Source organism: Zingiber officinale, chromosome 9B (genome assembly GCF_018446385.1).
Source record: "Zingiber officinale cultivar Zhangliang chromosome 9B, Zo_v1.1, whole genome shotgun sequence".
Taxonomy (NCBI): domain Eukaryota; kingdom Viridiplantae; phylum Streptophyta; class Magnoliopsida; order Zingiberales; family Zingiberaceae; genus Zingiber; species Zingiber officinale.
The window spans coordinates 119,125,918-119,143,982 of record NC_056003.1 but is presented as its reverse complement, the minus strand read 5'-3'; the positions used below and the strand labels follow the sequence as shown (position 1 = coordinate 119,143,982).

Sequence of the window (18,065 nt, the reverse complement as noted above, 5' to 3'; positions counted from 1 at the left end):
CAAAATATATTTAAGGAGAAGGTAGGAGTACAAACATTAGGTGAAATATACGGTGACTCTAATACGACATGGGATAAGATGATATTAAAGTTGAAAATAATAGCTGAGAGTGTACTCGGTGAGTCAAAGAGACATGCACCACTAAGAAATCTTGGTGGTGGAATGAGAAAGTATAAGAGAAAGGGAAGGAAAAATGAATAGCTTATAAGGAATTATATATTTGTAAGAACGAGGAAAACTTAAAAAAATATACAATAGCCAAGAAACAAGCTAAGAGAGAATGAAGCAAAAATAAAATTTTTGAACGATTATATCAAAAATTGGATACAAACAAGGGGAAAAATACATTTATAGAATAGCTAAAGTGAGAGAAAGGAAGACAAGATATCTTATCCAAATAAAATATATTAAAAATGAATGTAATAAGGTATTAGTAAATGATGGAGAAATAAAAGAGTGGTTGAAGAGGTATTTTCATCAACTTTTTAATGAACGTTTAGGTGACCAATTTAACTTTAGGTAATTTAAGTAGGTCAAATGAGGATAGAAATTTAAATTTTATCGTAGAATTCAGACTTCAGAAGTAGAATAAGCTTTAAATGGGATGCACAATGGAAAAACCGTTGGACCAAATGATATTCCTATAGAGGTATGTAAGTGCCTAAGAAATAAGGTATTGAATGACTTACAAAATTATTTAACTTGATATTGAAAACGAAAAAAATACCTGATAAGAGGATAAGTACTCTAGTTTCTTATTATAAGAACAAGGGAGATGTACAAGATTATGTAAACTATAGGGTATTAAACTAATGAGTCATACCATGAAATTTTGGGAAAGATTAATAGAAAAAAGATTAAGGAGACCATGGTGATTGAAAATGAATTTGGATTCATACCTAGAAGGTTGATAATAGAAGCTATACATCTTCTTAGACAATTAATTGAAAAATATTATGAGCAAAAACAAGATCTACGCATGATATTCCTTGACTTAGAAAAAGCTTATGATAAAGTACCAAGAGAAATTAGATGGGGAATTCTAGAAAAGAGAGGTGTTAGCGTAACATATATTGAACTAAGGATATGTACGAGGATGTAACGATCAGAGTAAAGACTTCGGGCAGAATAACTGAAACATTTCCAATAAAGATAGGGTTACATCAAGAATCAGCTCTGAGTCCTTATCTTTTTAACTAATTATGGACAAACTCATTGCACACATTCAAGACACAGTATCATGGTGCATGTTATTTACATATAATATTATTTTGTTAGATGAAACACGCGAAGGAGTAAATGCTAAACTAGAATTTTGACGGGAAACACTAGAAGGGAAAGATTTTAGGTTTAGTAGAATAAAAATAAAATATATGAAATTTAAATTTAGCAAAATTAGACGTAATGAGACAATTGTTAAGATAGGAGATGACGAGTTGCCCGAAACCGAGAGCTTTAGATATTTTGGATCATTTTTGCAAAATGATGGAGGGATTGAGAAAGATGTCTTACATAGAATACAAGCAGGTTGAAATGGAGGAGAGCGTAAGGTGTTTTATGTGATTGTAAAGTATCCCTAAAATTTAAAGGAAAATTTTACAAAATCGCAGTTAGACCTGCTATGCTATATGGAGCAGAAGATGACAGTTGCAGAGATGAGGATGTTAAGGTGTATGTGTTGACATACGAGGAGGGACAGAATAAGAAATGAGAGTATTAGAGAGAAAGTTGGAGTTACATCTGTTGAGGGGAAACTCCGAGACACGTTTAAGATGGTACGAGCATGTATTTAGACGATCAATAAATGCTTGATGTGAAACTATGACAAACACGCATATCTAACGAGGAAGAGGAAGACGAAAAAAATCTTGGTTAACAACAATAAAATAAGATAAAATTTGTTTACGTATAGATGATGATATAGTAGGAGATAGAGCTCAATGACGTAAAAGGATTCATATAGCCGACCCTTTTTATTGTTGTTGTACACTTAGTTTGTCTAGCACAGTTTTTGATATTTATCTTGCTTTAAATGGATGGTCAAGTAATTTTTAAATCAAAGCTGTTATACTTCATAAGAAGTAAACGATACATATTTAGTTAGCTATTTGCTAGTAAACCTAATCAAGCAAGTGAACTTATAGTCTCCAATATGGGTATCATATTCTAGTTTAGTATTCTTGTACCTTTATGACAACTGCTCAAGTCAACTCATCTCCAATTCACCTTTTTGTTCTCTTCTATTATTGGATTCAGACTGTATCATAAGAGGCGCACAATAGGAATTTACTTTTTCATTTTTGTTTGGTAGATTTTGGTACTGTTGATTTAGGTTTGCAACAGAAAATATTATTGCCTCCCAATGGAGTGCTAATCTTGCTGCTTATTGAAATTAATTGCTTTCTTCCACAGGCAATTGCTGTTGCTGCATGCATGCCTGAGGCATGGCCTGTTCTTGTTATTACTCCATCTTCCTTACGTATACAATGGGCTTTTGTGAGTATCACACCATGCCTATTGATGTCATGGTAGGATATCCATTGTTCTTCAGTTAATTTGATTGTTTTAAATGTGGTTTTCAGATGATTCAGCAGTGGCTTAATATACCGTTTGCAGATATTCTGGTATATTGTTACATTCCTTTAAAAGCTTTCTACCTGAATCATAAAGCTAAATTCTTTTTCTGGAATATTGATATTTTAGTTTATCCTATGCATGATTATTATCTCTTTGCTACTACATTTAAACTAACTTTTCTACATTCTCACAGAAAGAAAACAGAAATGGATTTTTTATATGCAAAATGTCATTATAAAAGGAAATCACCATTGTTGGGTCCATAAATCATAATACATTATCTTCATAAGAGTATGATCATTTTGCCATTTTACATCCTCTTAGAGAAATAGAATGATTGTTTCATATTATTTTCTATGTTTCCTCGTGTACTTCTATTTGTAATATTTTGCTGTTACCTATAGTTCAAAGTAAGATAAGGAATTGACATGATACTATCATGTTAGGATGTAGCTCTTTGCACTACCCCCAGTAAAGAAAAAGAGGGTTTCCATGACAATACTTGCTATCTTAGAAACCTTGGATGCTGTAGAAGGATTTTTGTGATAGAATCCAACTGTGGCGAGTGCACAAAGCAACACTGTAAGAAATCTCATGGCAACGAATGAGTTGCTCTCAGTGATGTTGTAATACTGTCACAACACTGTCACAAATGGTTAAAATCTTGTGATAATAACATGGTATTGCACAGACTAAGTTTTTGCAATAGCCACACACTATTGTACTTGCTGTCATAGAAGCTTGAAAAAAATCATTTAAAAATTTAAAAATATGTGTACATTTATTTATTTTTAACTTATTTATGTGTACATGAATACACACAAATCAATACATTAGAACACTATTTAGTCTGCCATAAGTATCCATTATATACATATCCGTGATTTTTTTTTTATATTTATGCTAATTATAAGACAAATGGCTTATGGACTAGGGCAAAAAGAAACAACATTGATAATGATAAATTATTCAATGCATCATAATTTGAGATCTTCAGCATGCTAGATGGTATCATCCAAACTTGTGCATGAATTAAATTTTGTTCCTTGCCAGTTGCCATGAATGAAGTTTTTTGTTAGGTCTGATGACATGCATACTAGATAGGTAAGTTTTTTGTTCCATCTGCTAGCATTGATATGTTTCCTGTAAAATACTAAACATGAATGCTATGTGATTATTAGTGAGTAATTAACAGTCATGGTTGTTTGTCTTTGCAGGTAGTGCTATCTCAATCTGGAGGTTCTAACAAGGCTGGATTTAAGATAGTATTTTCGCATTTAAAATCAAGTATCCATCTAGATGGTGTATTCAACATAGTCTCTTATGATGTAGTTCCCAAGATACAAGATATTTTATTGGCTTCTGAGTTTAAGGTAATTAAAATTTTCTCATTTTCTTCTCTATCCTATTTATCTCTTTATTTTGCACTCATATTCTGACTTGCATTTAGTGACAAATTAAGGATGGCTAGTCAAAACCCTGTGTCTTAGCCAATTAAACTAACATATACTTGTTATTGTTTAAGAAACTTTTGGAAATAAATTTAGTTGCCCTTTTATATTATTTCCTTTTTTTTTTATAAGTAAAAGTTGTATATCATGTATCCAAAATGTACAAAATGAGATTTTAGGGTCTATTCATGTTTGATGTAGTATCTATCATATCTGAATAGATACCTAAAGGCCTGTGTTCTAGTCTGGAAATCTGATCATGATCACATGGCGGCAGAAGTCTACCTCGGCACAAAGAACAATGACGTTTAGGTCTTCTCCTACATTTCTTCCTGTAGCGTGGCGATTCTCGTGGAGAGTAACACCTATAGCGTGGCGATTCTCGTGGAGAGTAACAAACTTCGAAGGGTTTGCCCCAGCGAAACCACTCCGATGTCTAAGTCATCATGGTGTTTCGAAAAAGGGGAGAAAGTAATTAAGAGGCGTGAGTTAGAGAGGCCCCCTTTGAGGAGCATGTACCTGTCCTTTTATAAATGTGACGCACCCATATAGATCATGGAGAGGAGGAGAGGAGAACATGAGGGGAGTGGGCAGGAGATCATGGGTGAGTGGGGAACATGACCCATGTCTGCCTCGACATACAACGGGTCAATAGATCAGCTCAAAAGTCGGATCGGCTAGTTGGGAGGTCAGCTTGACAAGTCGGTGAGTCCGATCGGTTCACCATGTGCAGTCTATGTTGACCAAGTCCTGACCATGCCACTCGACCTCTTTGTCGATCGGGTCCTGCCATGTGGGCTCTGTCGTTTCCATCGCATCACAAGCATCCTCTTTACTCTAGTTGAAGGAGGATGTAGTTCGATTGACTAGACAATTGTCTTGCCAACGAACGTCAAGGTTCATGTGACTAAGTACCTCAAGGTAAAGTTAAAAGGGAGGACCACAACATATATTATATAAAAATGCAACACATACGATTAGACGTAGTGTGAAGACAAGGAGTTGATACGAAGGAAAAGTCGAGGGACACCTTTATTTGAGACAAAGGGAGTAAATGCTTGATCCGTAACTATGTCCGAGCCGTGATTATGTCTAACTCGGGCGAGAAATAACTTGATCCACGACTATATTTGAGTCGGGAGAATAATAAGCTCAATCTCATGACTCCCAAATGCCGGTGGAGTCGGAGAGAGAATAACTCGATCTGCGATTATGTTTGAGTTGGGAGATAATAATAAGCTCGATCTTAGTACTCGTGGAGCCAGAGAGAGAATAACTTATAGGATAAAGGACAATTGCTGATGGTCCGAGACCGAGTGAATTTGGATCATGAAAAGGATAATTTGAGTTCGTGGGAACACGATTGTCTTTGGACCCTGAGGAGGGCAATTTAAGTTCGTGGGAGCACGATTGTCTTTGAGTCCCGCAGAGAACTATTTGAGCCCTAAAAAGGATATTTGTTGATAGATGCCTCTGGTCCGAGACCAATGGAATTAGATGCTCCATCTACGATATGTCCGAGTCGGGAGAGAATAGCTCGATCCCTTGACTCCTGAGTGCCTGCGGAGTCGGGGAGAAAATAGGAGACTTATCTTGTCATTGATATCGAGTTAGGAAAAAGGATGTGATTATAAAAGATAATACAAAGTGAGTGTTAAGAGACTGATCTTGCCAAGGAGAGTAAAGTTCGAATTGGTATGAAAGCAGATAAAAGATTATGCATTCATAATTTTGTTCAGAGTCCTTTCTATCACTTTTGCACTTGGCCTTCAAATTCCACTAATCAGTGAGAATAATATAGGATCAAAAGCTGTAACCATGCAAATTGCCTATTACTGCTCCCAAAAATTCAATTTCAGAGACGATGATTTTCATCTTAGTTGGGCTTAGCACCAGTCCATGCTCTTTGTATATACTTAGCATACTTCTGAGGTGTTGTGCATGGCTTTGCTTATCACGAGAGAATATCAATATATCATCAATATATACAACAATATATTCTTCCGTACCTCTGAAGCAATTATCCATTTTTCTTTGAAAATAGCAAGGGCATTTTTAAGTCCGAATGACATCACCTGCCATTCATAAAGGCCATCTGGAACCAGAATGCTGTCAATTCAATTGAGTCGGGGTGCATGGCTACTTGATGGAAGCCATTCTTCAAATCAAATTTAGAGAAAATACAATTATTACTGACCTTCTTTAGGATAGTGTTTATGCCTGGGAGGCTATATTGGTCTTTGTGTGTGATGTCATTTAGGCGTTTATAGTTGAATACCATCCTTTCTTTGTCTTTTACCTCTTTGCCTGTCTTTGGGTCAACTGTTGTTCCGGAATTGACAATGATTGCTGTAGTTCGATGCTTGTTTTTACTTGGCCGAATTATGCTTTGAGCATTGCTCAAACCTCTGATTCTTTTCATGACGAAATAGTATATCAGCATTTGCTTTCACCATAACTCAGGAACATAGATATATTTGAGGAAAAATCACAATTGGTATTACTGAAATAATTGCAGCTGGACAAAAGAGATTACCTTGCCACTAAAATCCATGCTCAACTGCAAGGGGAATGCTGGAAAGACGGCAACAAATACTCCTTTGTGCTACCCATATTTGTCCTATTTTTTTGCACTCTGTACTGCTCCTCTTCTTACAGAATGTGAGGAGCTTTTAAGATAAATGAATGGAACTTGCTGGAGTTCTCTGATTTCAACCATACTTGAAAAGATGTGCAAGAGTAATTAATCAGATTCTGGATAGCATGAAATCAAGCAATTCTCATAGACAACATTCTTCTCAGGAATTCTCTCAAACATTCTTCATGCATCGTCTACTCATCCCTCAATGATATTTGATCTATTGTAACCTGAATGCTATGGTTCATACTTTTCCCAGATTTATTTGAAGGCTCAAAAACATGGTCATCAAACTTACTCCAGCTTTTCTGAAACTCCACAAATTTGTTGTCTTTGATAATCGTGGATATTACATCAGCATGTAACAATAGAGAGACAATATGATTGTTCTTTTTGTTGCAAGGTGCTGATCATGATATTTCAATCTGAGATTTCATCACCGACTTCTTGAGTTGCGGACAGATGAGGCGACTAACCTGATGGAGTAGCCCATGTTTGGTTCAGACATTGCGTTGAACACCTTCCCTGTGTCATTGCATAGAGAACCTCAAACTCACCCAAACAGCCACAGAGAAGGAATGGAGTGGCCTCGTGTTGGAAGGATATGATCACTCTGTCCTCGAACCCCTCATGCAGAAAGACATATCAACAGGAAAAATAGCAATAAATTTTAAAAAACTTCTCAGCATAGTAGATCTTTTCATTGCTAATTTTGACTAAAACAAACCATCAGAGACGCAAGCGTAGATCTTTTGTGTAAGGGAGTGAAGAGATTTATCTTAAGATAGGATGACGAAGGCAGAGAATAAGGAGAAGGAACCACACGACGGCGTTGTGTATGACGCTCTCGAGGAATATCTTGAGGATCTTGCATCACCTCACCAGGCACCGATTTGGTCCACTTTTCTATACCATAACTCTTAAGGAGTAGAAAAATGATGCCTTCAAAAGCAGTGACAACGTGCCCCATTTAGATTAGTAGCCTAAGGTGCTCATCCTCGAATGTTGAAGCCGACCAATTCGAGGCCCTTCCAGTTCAACACTCTAAACTCCCTTTCCCCTGTTCACATCCATAAGTTGAGCGCTAGCAGAGAATGCTTTTGTGAGCGACATCGAGGCCGGCAGAAGCCTTGAGTTACGATAAAGGCAATGCTTGGAACAAGCGGAGAGGAAGGCAGAGGAGGGATCGGAAGCGAAGTTAGACGACCTCCAGGAGGCACCGCCGCTAGTGCATGCCCCTCCTTGTACCTGTCCTTCTCTTGTTGCTCCTCAGGATGAAATGATGTTTACGAGACAAGCACCTCCTAGTCTTCACCTGCTGTTGCTCAAGAGGCATATCTCAAGAGCTCAATTATCAAACAACACGATTAAAAGAAGCAATTACAATTACAAACCATTGGGAAAAATGATTTATTTTAGTAAGGTGAAAACCAAGATCTGATCCTTCTAAGAAAAGGGCAGAAGATGCAAACCCTGAGTCAAGGCCTATGTTCAATTGGACGATTGGGGAAGATGAGGAGATCTTGATTGAGGCAAGGAAGACCTAGGGGTCGAGGGAGAAGAGAACCCCTAGGGTTTTGATTTGAGGAGGAGACGAATTGTACACCTTGGAGGGTGCTATCGAAGAGGATTTGTTGTCGTCGACCCCATGGCCCCCATGGCTGGTACTCGAAAGGGAAAGATCAAGTAGGATTGATAAATTAAAAATATAGAAGAGAGGATCCTTTACTTTTGGTTCACACTACGGTAGATTAGGATTTTTAAGAATCCGAGAAAATATCAGATCTGCATGGGTGAAATGGTTTGGGAAAATCATTCGAGTGATCGCTCGACATCTTTTGCTAACGTTTCCCACGGACGACGCCATTTTGTTCTGGTCTAGAAATCTCACCAATACGGTGACAGTACATGTTGGCATAAAAAACGATGACGTTGAGGTATTCTTCTAGATTTCTTCCCGTAGCGCAGCAATTCCTGTGGAGAGTAACAAACATCAAAGGGCTTGCCGGGAGTTGCCTCGGCGAAATTACTCCGATGCCCAAGTCATCATGGTGTTTCAAAAAAGGGGACAGAGTAATTAGAAAGCGTGAGTTAGAGAGGCCCCTTTGTGGAGCATGTACCTGCCCTTTTATAAATGTGATGTACCCATAGAGATCATGGGGAGGAGGGGAGGAGAATATGGGGGGAGTGGGCAAGAGATCATGGGTCTGCCTCGACATATAGTGGGTCGGTAGATCGGCTCGGAAGTCGGATAAGCTAGCCTCGCCTCACCTCGCCTGGTCGGGAGGTTGGCTCAGCAAGCCGGTGAGTCCGGTTGGTTTGCCATGTGGAGTCTATGTTGACCAAGTCCTGACCACACCACCTGACCTCTTTGTTGACTAGTCCTGCCACGTAAGCCCTGCCGTCTCCACTGCATTGACCTATATATAATCGATGTAGATTCCTTGTCGTTGTGTTGATCCTAGGAGCTAGAGTGACTTTGATTGTATTTTTCCTTTTTCTATTTGTGAAAGATATTCTTATGCCTTCATCTTAAATTACAAACTGTTTTTGATGTGCCTGCCCTTTTTTCTTAAAGCCAGAGTGTAGTTAATCCTGCATTACCAAACCATTTTTCTCGAAAGGAAAGAGTAGCTTTCAGGTTATACATAAGATTTTTTAAAATTTTCTCATTGATCTATCATGTTCAACACACAAAGTGATCTGTGTGAGGTCTATTTGAATAGAAAGGCTTTGAGGCCACCTCAAGAAGGTTTACTAGGCTCATGGTTGATACGGATTGATCATATCATATGAGGAGAAGTTAATCTAGGAGTAGGCGGAAGGGTTAGAGCAAGGTTTAAATTACTGTTTCACGTTGTGTTTTGTCATTTGAGATGCTTCTGTAAATGTTGAAATGTGCTGTGGTGATTTCTGAAACTTTTCACGAAGCCATCTTTATCCCAATTATTTGAGTTTGGCTACATGGGTTGTATCCCTCCATTGAGTTCTATATAAGGTTATATGGCTAATAATATTCAAATAAGTAAATCTCTTTTATTACATAATGTACTCTTTGATTTCCCTTAACCCCTTGCACATTTTTTGGTGGGTGAATCATTGGATGGTCGGGTACTTGGATGAAGGAGAAATGCATAAGTGACAAACTGTTGACAAAGGAGCTTCTCTTCGTTCCTTCATGGGAGCTCACAAGGATATCAACACGTAGATGGTTCACTCTCTACCTTACCTGTTACTGTTGGTTAATTCTATTAGTCTCGAACATATGCTAAGGTTGCAACTTTTGGCTGAAGGTTTTTTTTATGGTGTGATGATCAACTTTAATTTCAGGGCATAACCACACAAATGTGTCCTCTAGTGAGACTTTGACTACTGGCCAATGCAAGGTTTTGCCGATGCCGACTCTTACATAATGCTTGTACCCTAGGAAGGGGACAGTTCACACAATCTTGTTGAGAGGAACCAGTTTACTATCATTGTCTCAACTCTCAAGAAGGGGCATACCTTGAACCATGTTGTGACATAAATCTCCACCTTAACTTTCCAACAAGAAGGCCTTCCCTTCTCTAAGGAGATGGTCAACTGGGCTGGGAAATTTGGGTGTGCTTGTATTCTATTCTACAACAAACCTCTTTCGTGCCTTGAGAGTTCAATAGAGACCTCTTTGCTCTTTCGAATAGAGCAGTGCTGGCTGATCAAAGTTTGACCGGGCATTATGCCGATTGAAGACAACAATGTGCTGGTTAGCTGCACTCTTAGCCACATCACTTGATCAGTTAATAGAACAATGATTTTGGAATCTCCACTCCTTCACAAATGCAATAGCTAAATAAGGGAAAAGGCTTATTTCCGAGTTGCTTCTCTCCCTATCCTACCAAATTCATAGACCCTAAAGGTCCATTTCCTTTAAAGTGTGGAAAAGTGAAAAAATAGTGATATTGGGGGATAGGATCCCCTTCTAGTACAGCCGACCCAACCTGCATGACACAGATCTAGCTCACTTGCGGATTGAATTAGGGCATGACCCACACACGACTCGTAATCTGCAAGATCCAATAACTCGTTATGGTTTGAGACCACGATCCTCTATAAAAGGTTGACCATGGTATATAATCCTAGTTTTTCTTTTCTCATTCTATATTTTCTACTATTTTGTTCTTTCCATGGGGAGATGATTACTTAGGCATTAGAGAGGCCTTGCCGGGATGACTACCGACGAACCCTCTAATGCGCATTGATCTATGTCAGGACTAGCAAATGACAAAAAACATTGGTGTTGTTTGTAGGAAACATGAGCAAAAGACATTGAGAAAATCCTTGGAGAGCAAGGTTGAGGGGCAGAGCGTACAAAAAGAGGGCAACGAACAAAAGTCTCATAGGCAGATTGACCCACTTCCTTCTTCTTTTGGGTGCTTCGCACTTCTTGCCCCTTTAGATCTTAGCCACGTTGCTCTCAACCCTCCCCTCGTGGATCCTATGTCCTCTCCGCCGATCGTGCATCGGACCATCCTAGTCATGGCTGCTGTAGCTTCTAAAGGGAGGATACCACACCATCATGGTGGACAACCTCGACAACTCCTTGGAAGTTGCCCTTGTCAAGGAGCCCATCGGGGAGTTCAACAAGAATCTCTCCATCCATTAGATAGATCTTTGAGACAGAGAAGCATTGGAGAAGGATGGGGTTGGAGGCTAAGGAAGAAGGGGATCTAGAGGCTAGGGCCGCCTCTGTCCCTAATTGCCTCAGCGGAAGCTTCTCAGAGTCAACCAATGCTGCGGAGTCAGCCGTTGTCGTAGAGGAAGGCGAGCTAGCTTAGACGTTGTATCTTGGGTCCATGTTCGGCCAATGGTGCCTCTTAATATCTACTTTAGCATCTACAACAAGTAGGTTCCGAAGTTTTTTCACTTTCTACACTAGCAATTGGATCAACCTTTGTCTTATTTGCGGACCACTAGTCTTTACAAACGTTTAAGGTTTCCGCTTCACAGCTTGTTGCAATATTACCATTGGCTCTTATCCACACAATGGGAAATTTTTTTACTAACATGAGCCTTGGGAAGGTTGCTGTTTTATTCACACACACAATTAAAGCTATGGAACCCTTTTTCTCTGTTGCCTTGTTCTTAGGAGAGTTACCTACCATCTAGGTTTTACTTACGCCAATTATCGGAGGTGTAGCTTTCACTTCTCTAACAGAAGCTTCTTTTAATTGGTTTGAATTTTTGAACTTGACATTCCAATCCTACAATGTGCTAAACAAGAAAGGCATGGTTAAGAAAGAGAAATCATTGGAAAACATCAATCTCTTCTCAATAATATCAATTATGACTTTTTTTCTTACCAGCGCCTGCAATATTATTTGTTGAAGGCATCAAGATCACTCCTTCATATTTGCAGTCTGCTAGTTTGGTCCATGTTGCCATACTTATTAACTGTTTGGAGGATGATGAAAGTGACGAAGTGCGTTGTCTACTAAGAATGAGGTAGAGAAAGAGGAATTGGGCTTTGGATCCCAATTGATATTATGAAATGATAAATCCGAGAATGAAGCTGATATTGGAGAGGTAATTCTTGGTGGCTAATATCTCCTAAATGCCATGACCTGCTGTTTTATGGGTCTCACCTGCTATAAAGAAAGCACAACGGATTATTGTTGGGGTATGTTCAGACTAGGTAAAACGTGCATATCTAGGGGAAATGAAGTGCAATATATGTGTTCACTGTCTATCAAATTGTGGGTATTATTCACCAGATATATATGAGCACAAGCATCAAGAATGCTGGCTTAAGTAAGATCTTGGGATAAACTCTTATTCTCCTAGTCTTTTGGTCTTGAGATTGACTCGATACTTATTCTCCTAGACCTACAGTCTCTGGATCGTCGCACCATTGGTTCTCCCTTGTAGGGTTGAGCCTGGTCTTTTATAAGGATCGAGGTGATCTTCTCTATTATCCTTTCCTCCCAAGGGATCGAGATGATCATATGCTCTCTTTGACTTCGTTGGTCTCCCGGGTAAAGGGTTTGAGCCCTGTGTTCTTTTATTGTTCTCCTCGACCTCGTAGGTCTTTTGGATCAAAGATTGAGCTTAGTTTTCTTATACATTCTATAGGAAAATTTCTGTTTAGGAATATCCCCGCTTCGCATACTATGTGCTTGGGAACATCCCCGCTTAAGGACATCCCTAGTAAGCACACACATTCCTACTTCGCATACTATGTGCTTAGGAACATCCCCAGTAAGCATATGGTATCCCCGATTTTCAAACTATGTGTTTGGGAACATCCTTGATAAGCACATGCATCTATGTTTTACATACTATGTTTTGGGATCATCTCTGGTAAGTACACACATCCTCGCTTCATATACTATGCCTGGGAGCATCCTTGGTAAGCACACGCATCCTTGGCGCACGCATATGCCCTTTGGGAATATCCCTATTCAGTGCATACATCATTTGGGAACGTCCTGACCAGGAACACCACCACTCAGCTTCTCCTCTATATGAGAACTCCTTGACGCTTGATCGTAGGATAGAGCATCTTATTCTCTTCCCACGATCTTAGTGGGATCAAGCTTTTCTCCCAGATTGGTGTAGGATAAAGCCTCTTATTCTCTCTCTGTTCAGTTGTGGGATTGAGCCTTTTATTCTCTTCACAACCCTCGGTCACCGAATTGAGTTGCTTATTCTCTCCCCTACCCTTGGTCGTGGGATCAAGCATCTTATTCTCTTGCCACAATCTCAGCGAGATCAAATATTTCTCCCTGTTTGGAGCGAGATCGAGTTTCTTATTATCTCCCCAACCCATGGTCGTGGGATTTAACATCTTATTCTATCCCCATAACCTTAGTGGGTTCGAACTTTTCTACCTCGTTAGCGTGCGAATGAACATCTTATTCTCTCCCCACAGCCTTAGCGAAATCTAGCTTCTCTCCCCAGTCGATGTGGGATTGAGCATCTTATTCTCTCCTATTGACCTCAGTGGGATCAAGCTTCTCTCCTCGATCAGTATGGGATCGAGTTCTTATTCTCTCTTCAACCTTTGGTCGCAAGATGAAACATCTTATTCTCTCCCCATGACCTCAACAAGATCAAGATTCTCTCCTAAGTCGGTGAGGGATCAAACTTATTATTCTCTTCCTGACCCCCTCAGGTGCGGGATTGAGTATGTTATTCTCTCTCTGCGACCTTGGTGGGATCAAACATCTTTCCCTGTTGGTGTGAGATCAATCTTCTTATTCTCTCCCCAACCATCAATTGTGGGATTGAGCTTCTTATTCTCTTCCTTACCCTTGACGCGGGATCGAGTACCTTTCTCTCCCCATGACCTTAGTGGGGTTGAACTTCTCTTTCCGATTGATGTGAGATTGAGCGTCTTATTTTCTCCCTGATACTCATCGTAGGATCGAGCTTCTTATTTTTTTCTCTCCCCCCCTCTCAATCACGGGATTGAGTAATTTATTCTCTCCCCATGACCTCAGTAGGATTAAAGTTCTCTCCTTGCATGATCAAGTCTCTTATTTTCTTCCCAACTCTTCCGTGATCGAGCATCTTATTCTGTCCCCATGTCCTCCACAGGATTGAGCTTCTCTCTTCGGTCGGTGTGGGATTGATTCACATATTTTCTTCCTGATCCCTAGTGGATCGCGCATTTTAATCTCTCCATGAACTTTGCGGGATCGAGCTTCTCACCTTGATTAATGTGGGATTGAGCCTCTCATTCTCTCATCGGTCTTCAATTGCAGTATCAAGCATTTTTTTCTCTAACCTCGGTCTCAACGGGAGCAAGCTTCTCTTCTAGCTTGGTTGTGGGATCGAGTATCTTATTCTCTTATGGTTCTTTGTCGCGAGATTAAGCTTCTTTTTTTTCTCTCACTCTGCGGGTATTCAAGAGTCACAGATTGAGATATTTCACCCTTTTGTAATAGCGGCCTCTGCCCCTACTTATAGGTTGACTTAGCTATGTTCTCCCCAACATCGTCGATTCATCTGAGGCAAAGGATTGAGTTGTAGATAATTCCCTCTATTATATCTTTCTCTCTTGCATACTTGACGTTGAGATGAATTTTTTTATTCCACTTTCCCTAGTCTTAGCGGGATCGAGCTAGATTTCTTATATTCTCTCAAAGACTTTAGAGGTTTTCTTAAAGTCTCAGGATCAAGTTATTTCTACTCAGCCCATGGCTCTAGGGTTGTCTCCTTTGTATTGATCAACCCTAAGGAAGACACTCATCAAAGCCCTTGACACCACTCTTGTGACTTTGCTTCTCGAGTCACTCCTACTATGCGACATCCCGAATCATTCCTAAGTACTCTGTAGTTCGAGTACCCCATTAGCTCGATGACTTGGCTTCCTGACTCGACCTCTTGAATTGCTCTTATAACTTGGCAGCCCGATCACCCATGCTCCCTAAATTAGACTTCCTTCGTCTCTTCTCCTTAATTCGATTTGGAGAAGGGGACTTATGATATTCAGGGACAGTGATCTCTATAAAGCCAACCGGGTCAGCCTATGTGGTGTTAGTCCACATTAGTACATCTGACTTGCATGGTGCCTGTTGAGTTCATGACTCAGCTCATGTTCCTGAGCCCCTAGCATAACTAGTATCTTTCTGCTCAACATTTTGAGTTGAGTGCCCCATGCGACTCAACTACTCGAGTCGCTCCCACTGTGTGACATCTTGAGTCGTTCCCGAGTACCCCATTCAGATTGATGACTAGGGAGCACATCTTGAGTCGCTCCCGAGTACCCCATTCAGATTGATAACTTGGCTCCCTGATTCGGTCTCCCAAGTTGCTCTTATAGCTCTGCAACTTGAGCACTCCACGCTAGACTCAACCACGGTTTGGAATCGCCGATCCTACGGTTGTAAGAATCTCAACCCACACGGTTCACAATTTGAAACTGTCGATTACACAGTTCATGACAATTTAAGATTATTATTATTATTTTAAAAAATAAATTAAATAATAAAAAAAGGACTTGTACTTATTTAAATTGTCTATGTATCCCTTTAGGGTATATAGAATTCAAAGCCCACGTAGTTCACTTATCTTTTTACTCTTATTACTTTAGGAAGCACTTCCAATTCCCATTCACATACTGTTAATTTCTTTAGTATCAAACTCTTCTTCCTCGCCATCTGAAAGTTGCATTCCTTATATTTTCTTTTAGCTCTCGTCCAATTATCAAGTAATATTTGTGCTTTCAAAGAGTCACAAGACAAAATAAATCTTTTTTCATCCAATCTACTATCTCGGAACTAAATGTCCTTCTACAATAATTATTGATACTGAACAAGTTAGAATTTCTTTTTCTATGATAGAGAGGATGGAAATTTTTAGCTTTAATTTTAAATGAACATGTTATTAATGAATTTTTATCTCCTTGTGTATTAATAGTGAAGACAAAATGAAAAAAATAATTTTTATTATATTTCTTATACTTGTTTAGTTTCATTTATTTTAGATCCTAGACTTAAATTAGATATTTACATGAAATTTTAGTTATGTATTTATGATACATTAATTCCATTTAAAGATTCTTCTCTTGATCGTGCTAATATTTTACAAAATATTAGAAATAAGTTATATGATATTTATAAAGATTATAGTTTAAAATATAGATTAGAAACTAATGTGTTTGAAACATAAAATATTTGTAGTAGTAATTTAAAATTCACAAAAGCACAACTTTTGGTAAGAGAATGGATGAAACACCTACAAAACTTGAGAATTATTTTACGACTTCTTTTGATTTTAGTCAAATAGATAGCAAGACGGATTTCGATATTCTATGGTGATGATCACATGTTATAAAAATTCATTATAATGGTTAAAATTGGGTGGGAATTGTGTGGGCCGATATGGTTCCTACTTGTTTAACCAGGTGAATGGATAACCAACCTGTTCACTCGATTACGGATCCGGGTTGGGCCCACGCTCCCTAAGTCAGACTTCATTCGACTCTACTTCTTAGTTTGATTGGAGGGGGGACTCGTGATATTGGGGGATAGGATCCCCTTCCAGCTTAGCAGGTCAGCCTACATGACACAAATCTAGCTCACATGCATGACCCACACATGACTTGCAATCTGTATGATCTAATAACCTGTTAGGGTTTGAGACTATGGTTCTCTATAAAAGGTTGACAATGGTATACAACCCTTGTTTTGCTTTCCTGCTTTTATACTTTTTACTGATCTATTCTTGCCATGGGGGGATGATGACTTAGGAATTAGAGGGGCCTCACCCAGATGACTTCCAGCGAGCCCTTTGACGTGTGTCCAGCCATAGGAGAAAACTTCATCAGGTCTAGTAAGTGACAAATTTTTCTAACCGCAACGGATACTAAAGTGGGAAAATGAGTGAATGTAAATGAAAGGTTGAATCTTCCCTTTTTTATATCCACTTATTATTATTTTTTTCACTTGTCGTCCTCCACTTTTCTATATTGAAGCCTTTTTGAGTGTAAACAAATTCATCTTGATACACTTTGCTACATGTTGAAGCATGTTTAGTGTTGGCATAGTACACGTAATAATGCTTTAATTCGTTTGATTATCTAATTGTTATGATTATATTTTTAGAACTAAATAAACTTAGTGGAGGGGACTAAAGGAGTAAAGTGCATCCAAATTCATCTCAACGCACTTTATCGCATGCTGAGTGTTGACATGGTACTGTCATTGTCTTGTTTTGGTTGGATACTAAAACTTTAGCAAGGAATGATAGTTTAGAACTTGGTCTCTATTACTTGCAAGTGTTACCATTTGCAAGGTCAGGCATGATTGTGATGATGATAGGAACACTTTAGTTAACTTTGCTAATGCAACTAGACTTTTGTTCAACCAGTTTTTTGTTAATGTTTTATTAAACAATGTTGCAGGTTTTTTTTTGTTACAAATTTCGAACCTCTATAATTAAAAATGGGAGTTCATTTTGTCTCCCTCTGCTGTGAGCTTCTGTTTCCAAAATCAGAGATCTGTCAAATTCATGTTGTCTTATAAGGAGTTAGTTTTAGATATATGCACTGCACCTCTTCATGTGGGCATAAACCTTTCTACTCATCACTTAGCCTTTTGTTGTAATGCTTCTTTCTCAGATTGTTGTTGCAGATGAATCACATTTTATGAAGAATGCTCAAGCTAAGCGAACAAATGCTTGTATCCCAATTCTAAAGGTCAGGCATTACTTTCTATAAGAGCTCTTATGGCAATCTAAACCAAGTTAACTTCATTGCAAATGATATTTCTTTTGAGACCTTGCCATAATTTGAAAATTTGTGGAATCTAGACATGGCATGATGGAAAGTTGCTTTGTTATTACTATACATATATAACTCCAAGCTTCATGGCTTCCATTTCTCAGAATATTATTTATCTGTTGACTTATCTTAGAAG

At 38.8% G+C, this 18,065-nt stretch overlaps 1 protein-coding gene across 6 annotated transcripts in view; it reads left to right on the top strand.

Annotated features, from left to right (window-relative positions):
• LOC122023597 (SWI/SNF-related matrix-associated actin-dependent regulator of chromatin subfamily A-like protein 1) overlaps window positions 1-18,065 on the top strand; it is a 51,145-nt gene that overhangs the window by 10,571 nt on the left and 22,509 nt on the right. For all 6 annotated transcript variants that reach the window (XR_006123169.1, XM_042581793.1, XM_042581794.1 and 3 more), the window contains exons 9-12: window positions 2,413-2,496; window positions 2,583-2,624; window positions 3,795-3,950; window positions 17,768-17,845. Coding sequence is in view for 5 of the 6 variants with exons in the window: in XM_042581793.1 (XP_042437727.1) it covers window positions 2,413-2,496; window positions 2,583-2,624; window positions 3,795-3,950; window positions 17,768-17,845 (360 nt within the window). In the remaining variant the exon portion in view is untranslated. The remainder of the gene's footprint in view (window positions 1-2,412; window positions 2,497-2,582; window positions 2,625-3,794; window positions 3,951-17,767; window positions 17,846-18,065) is intronic.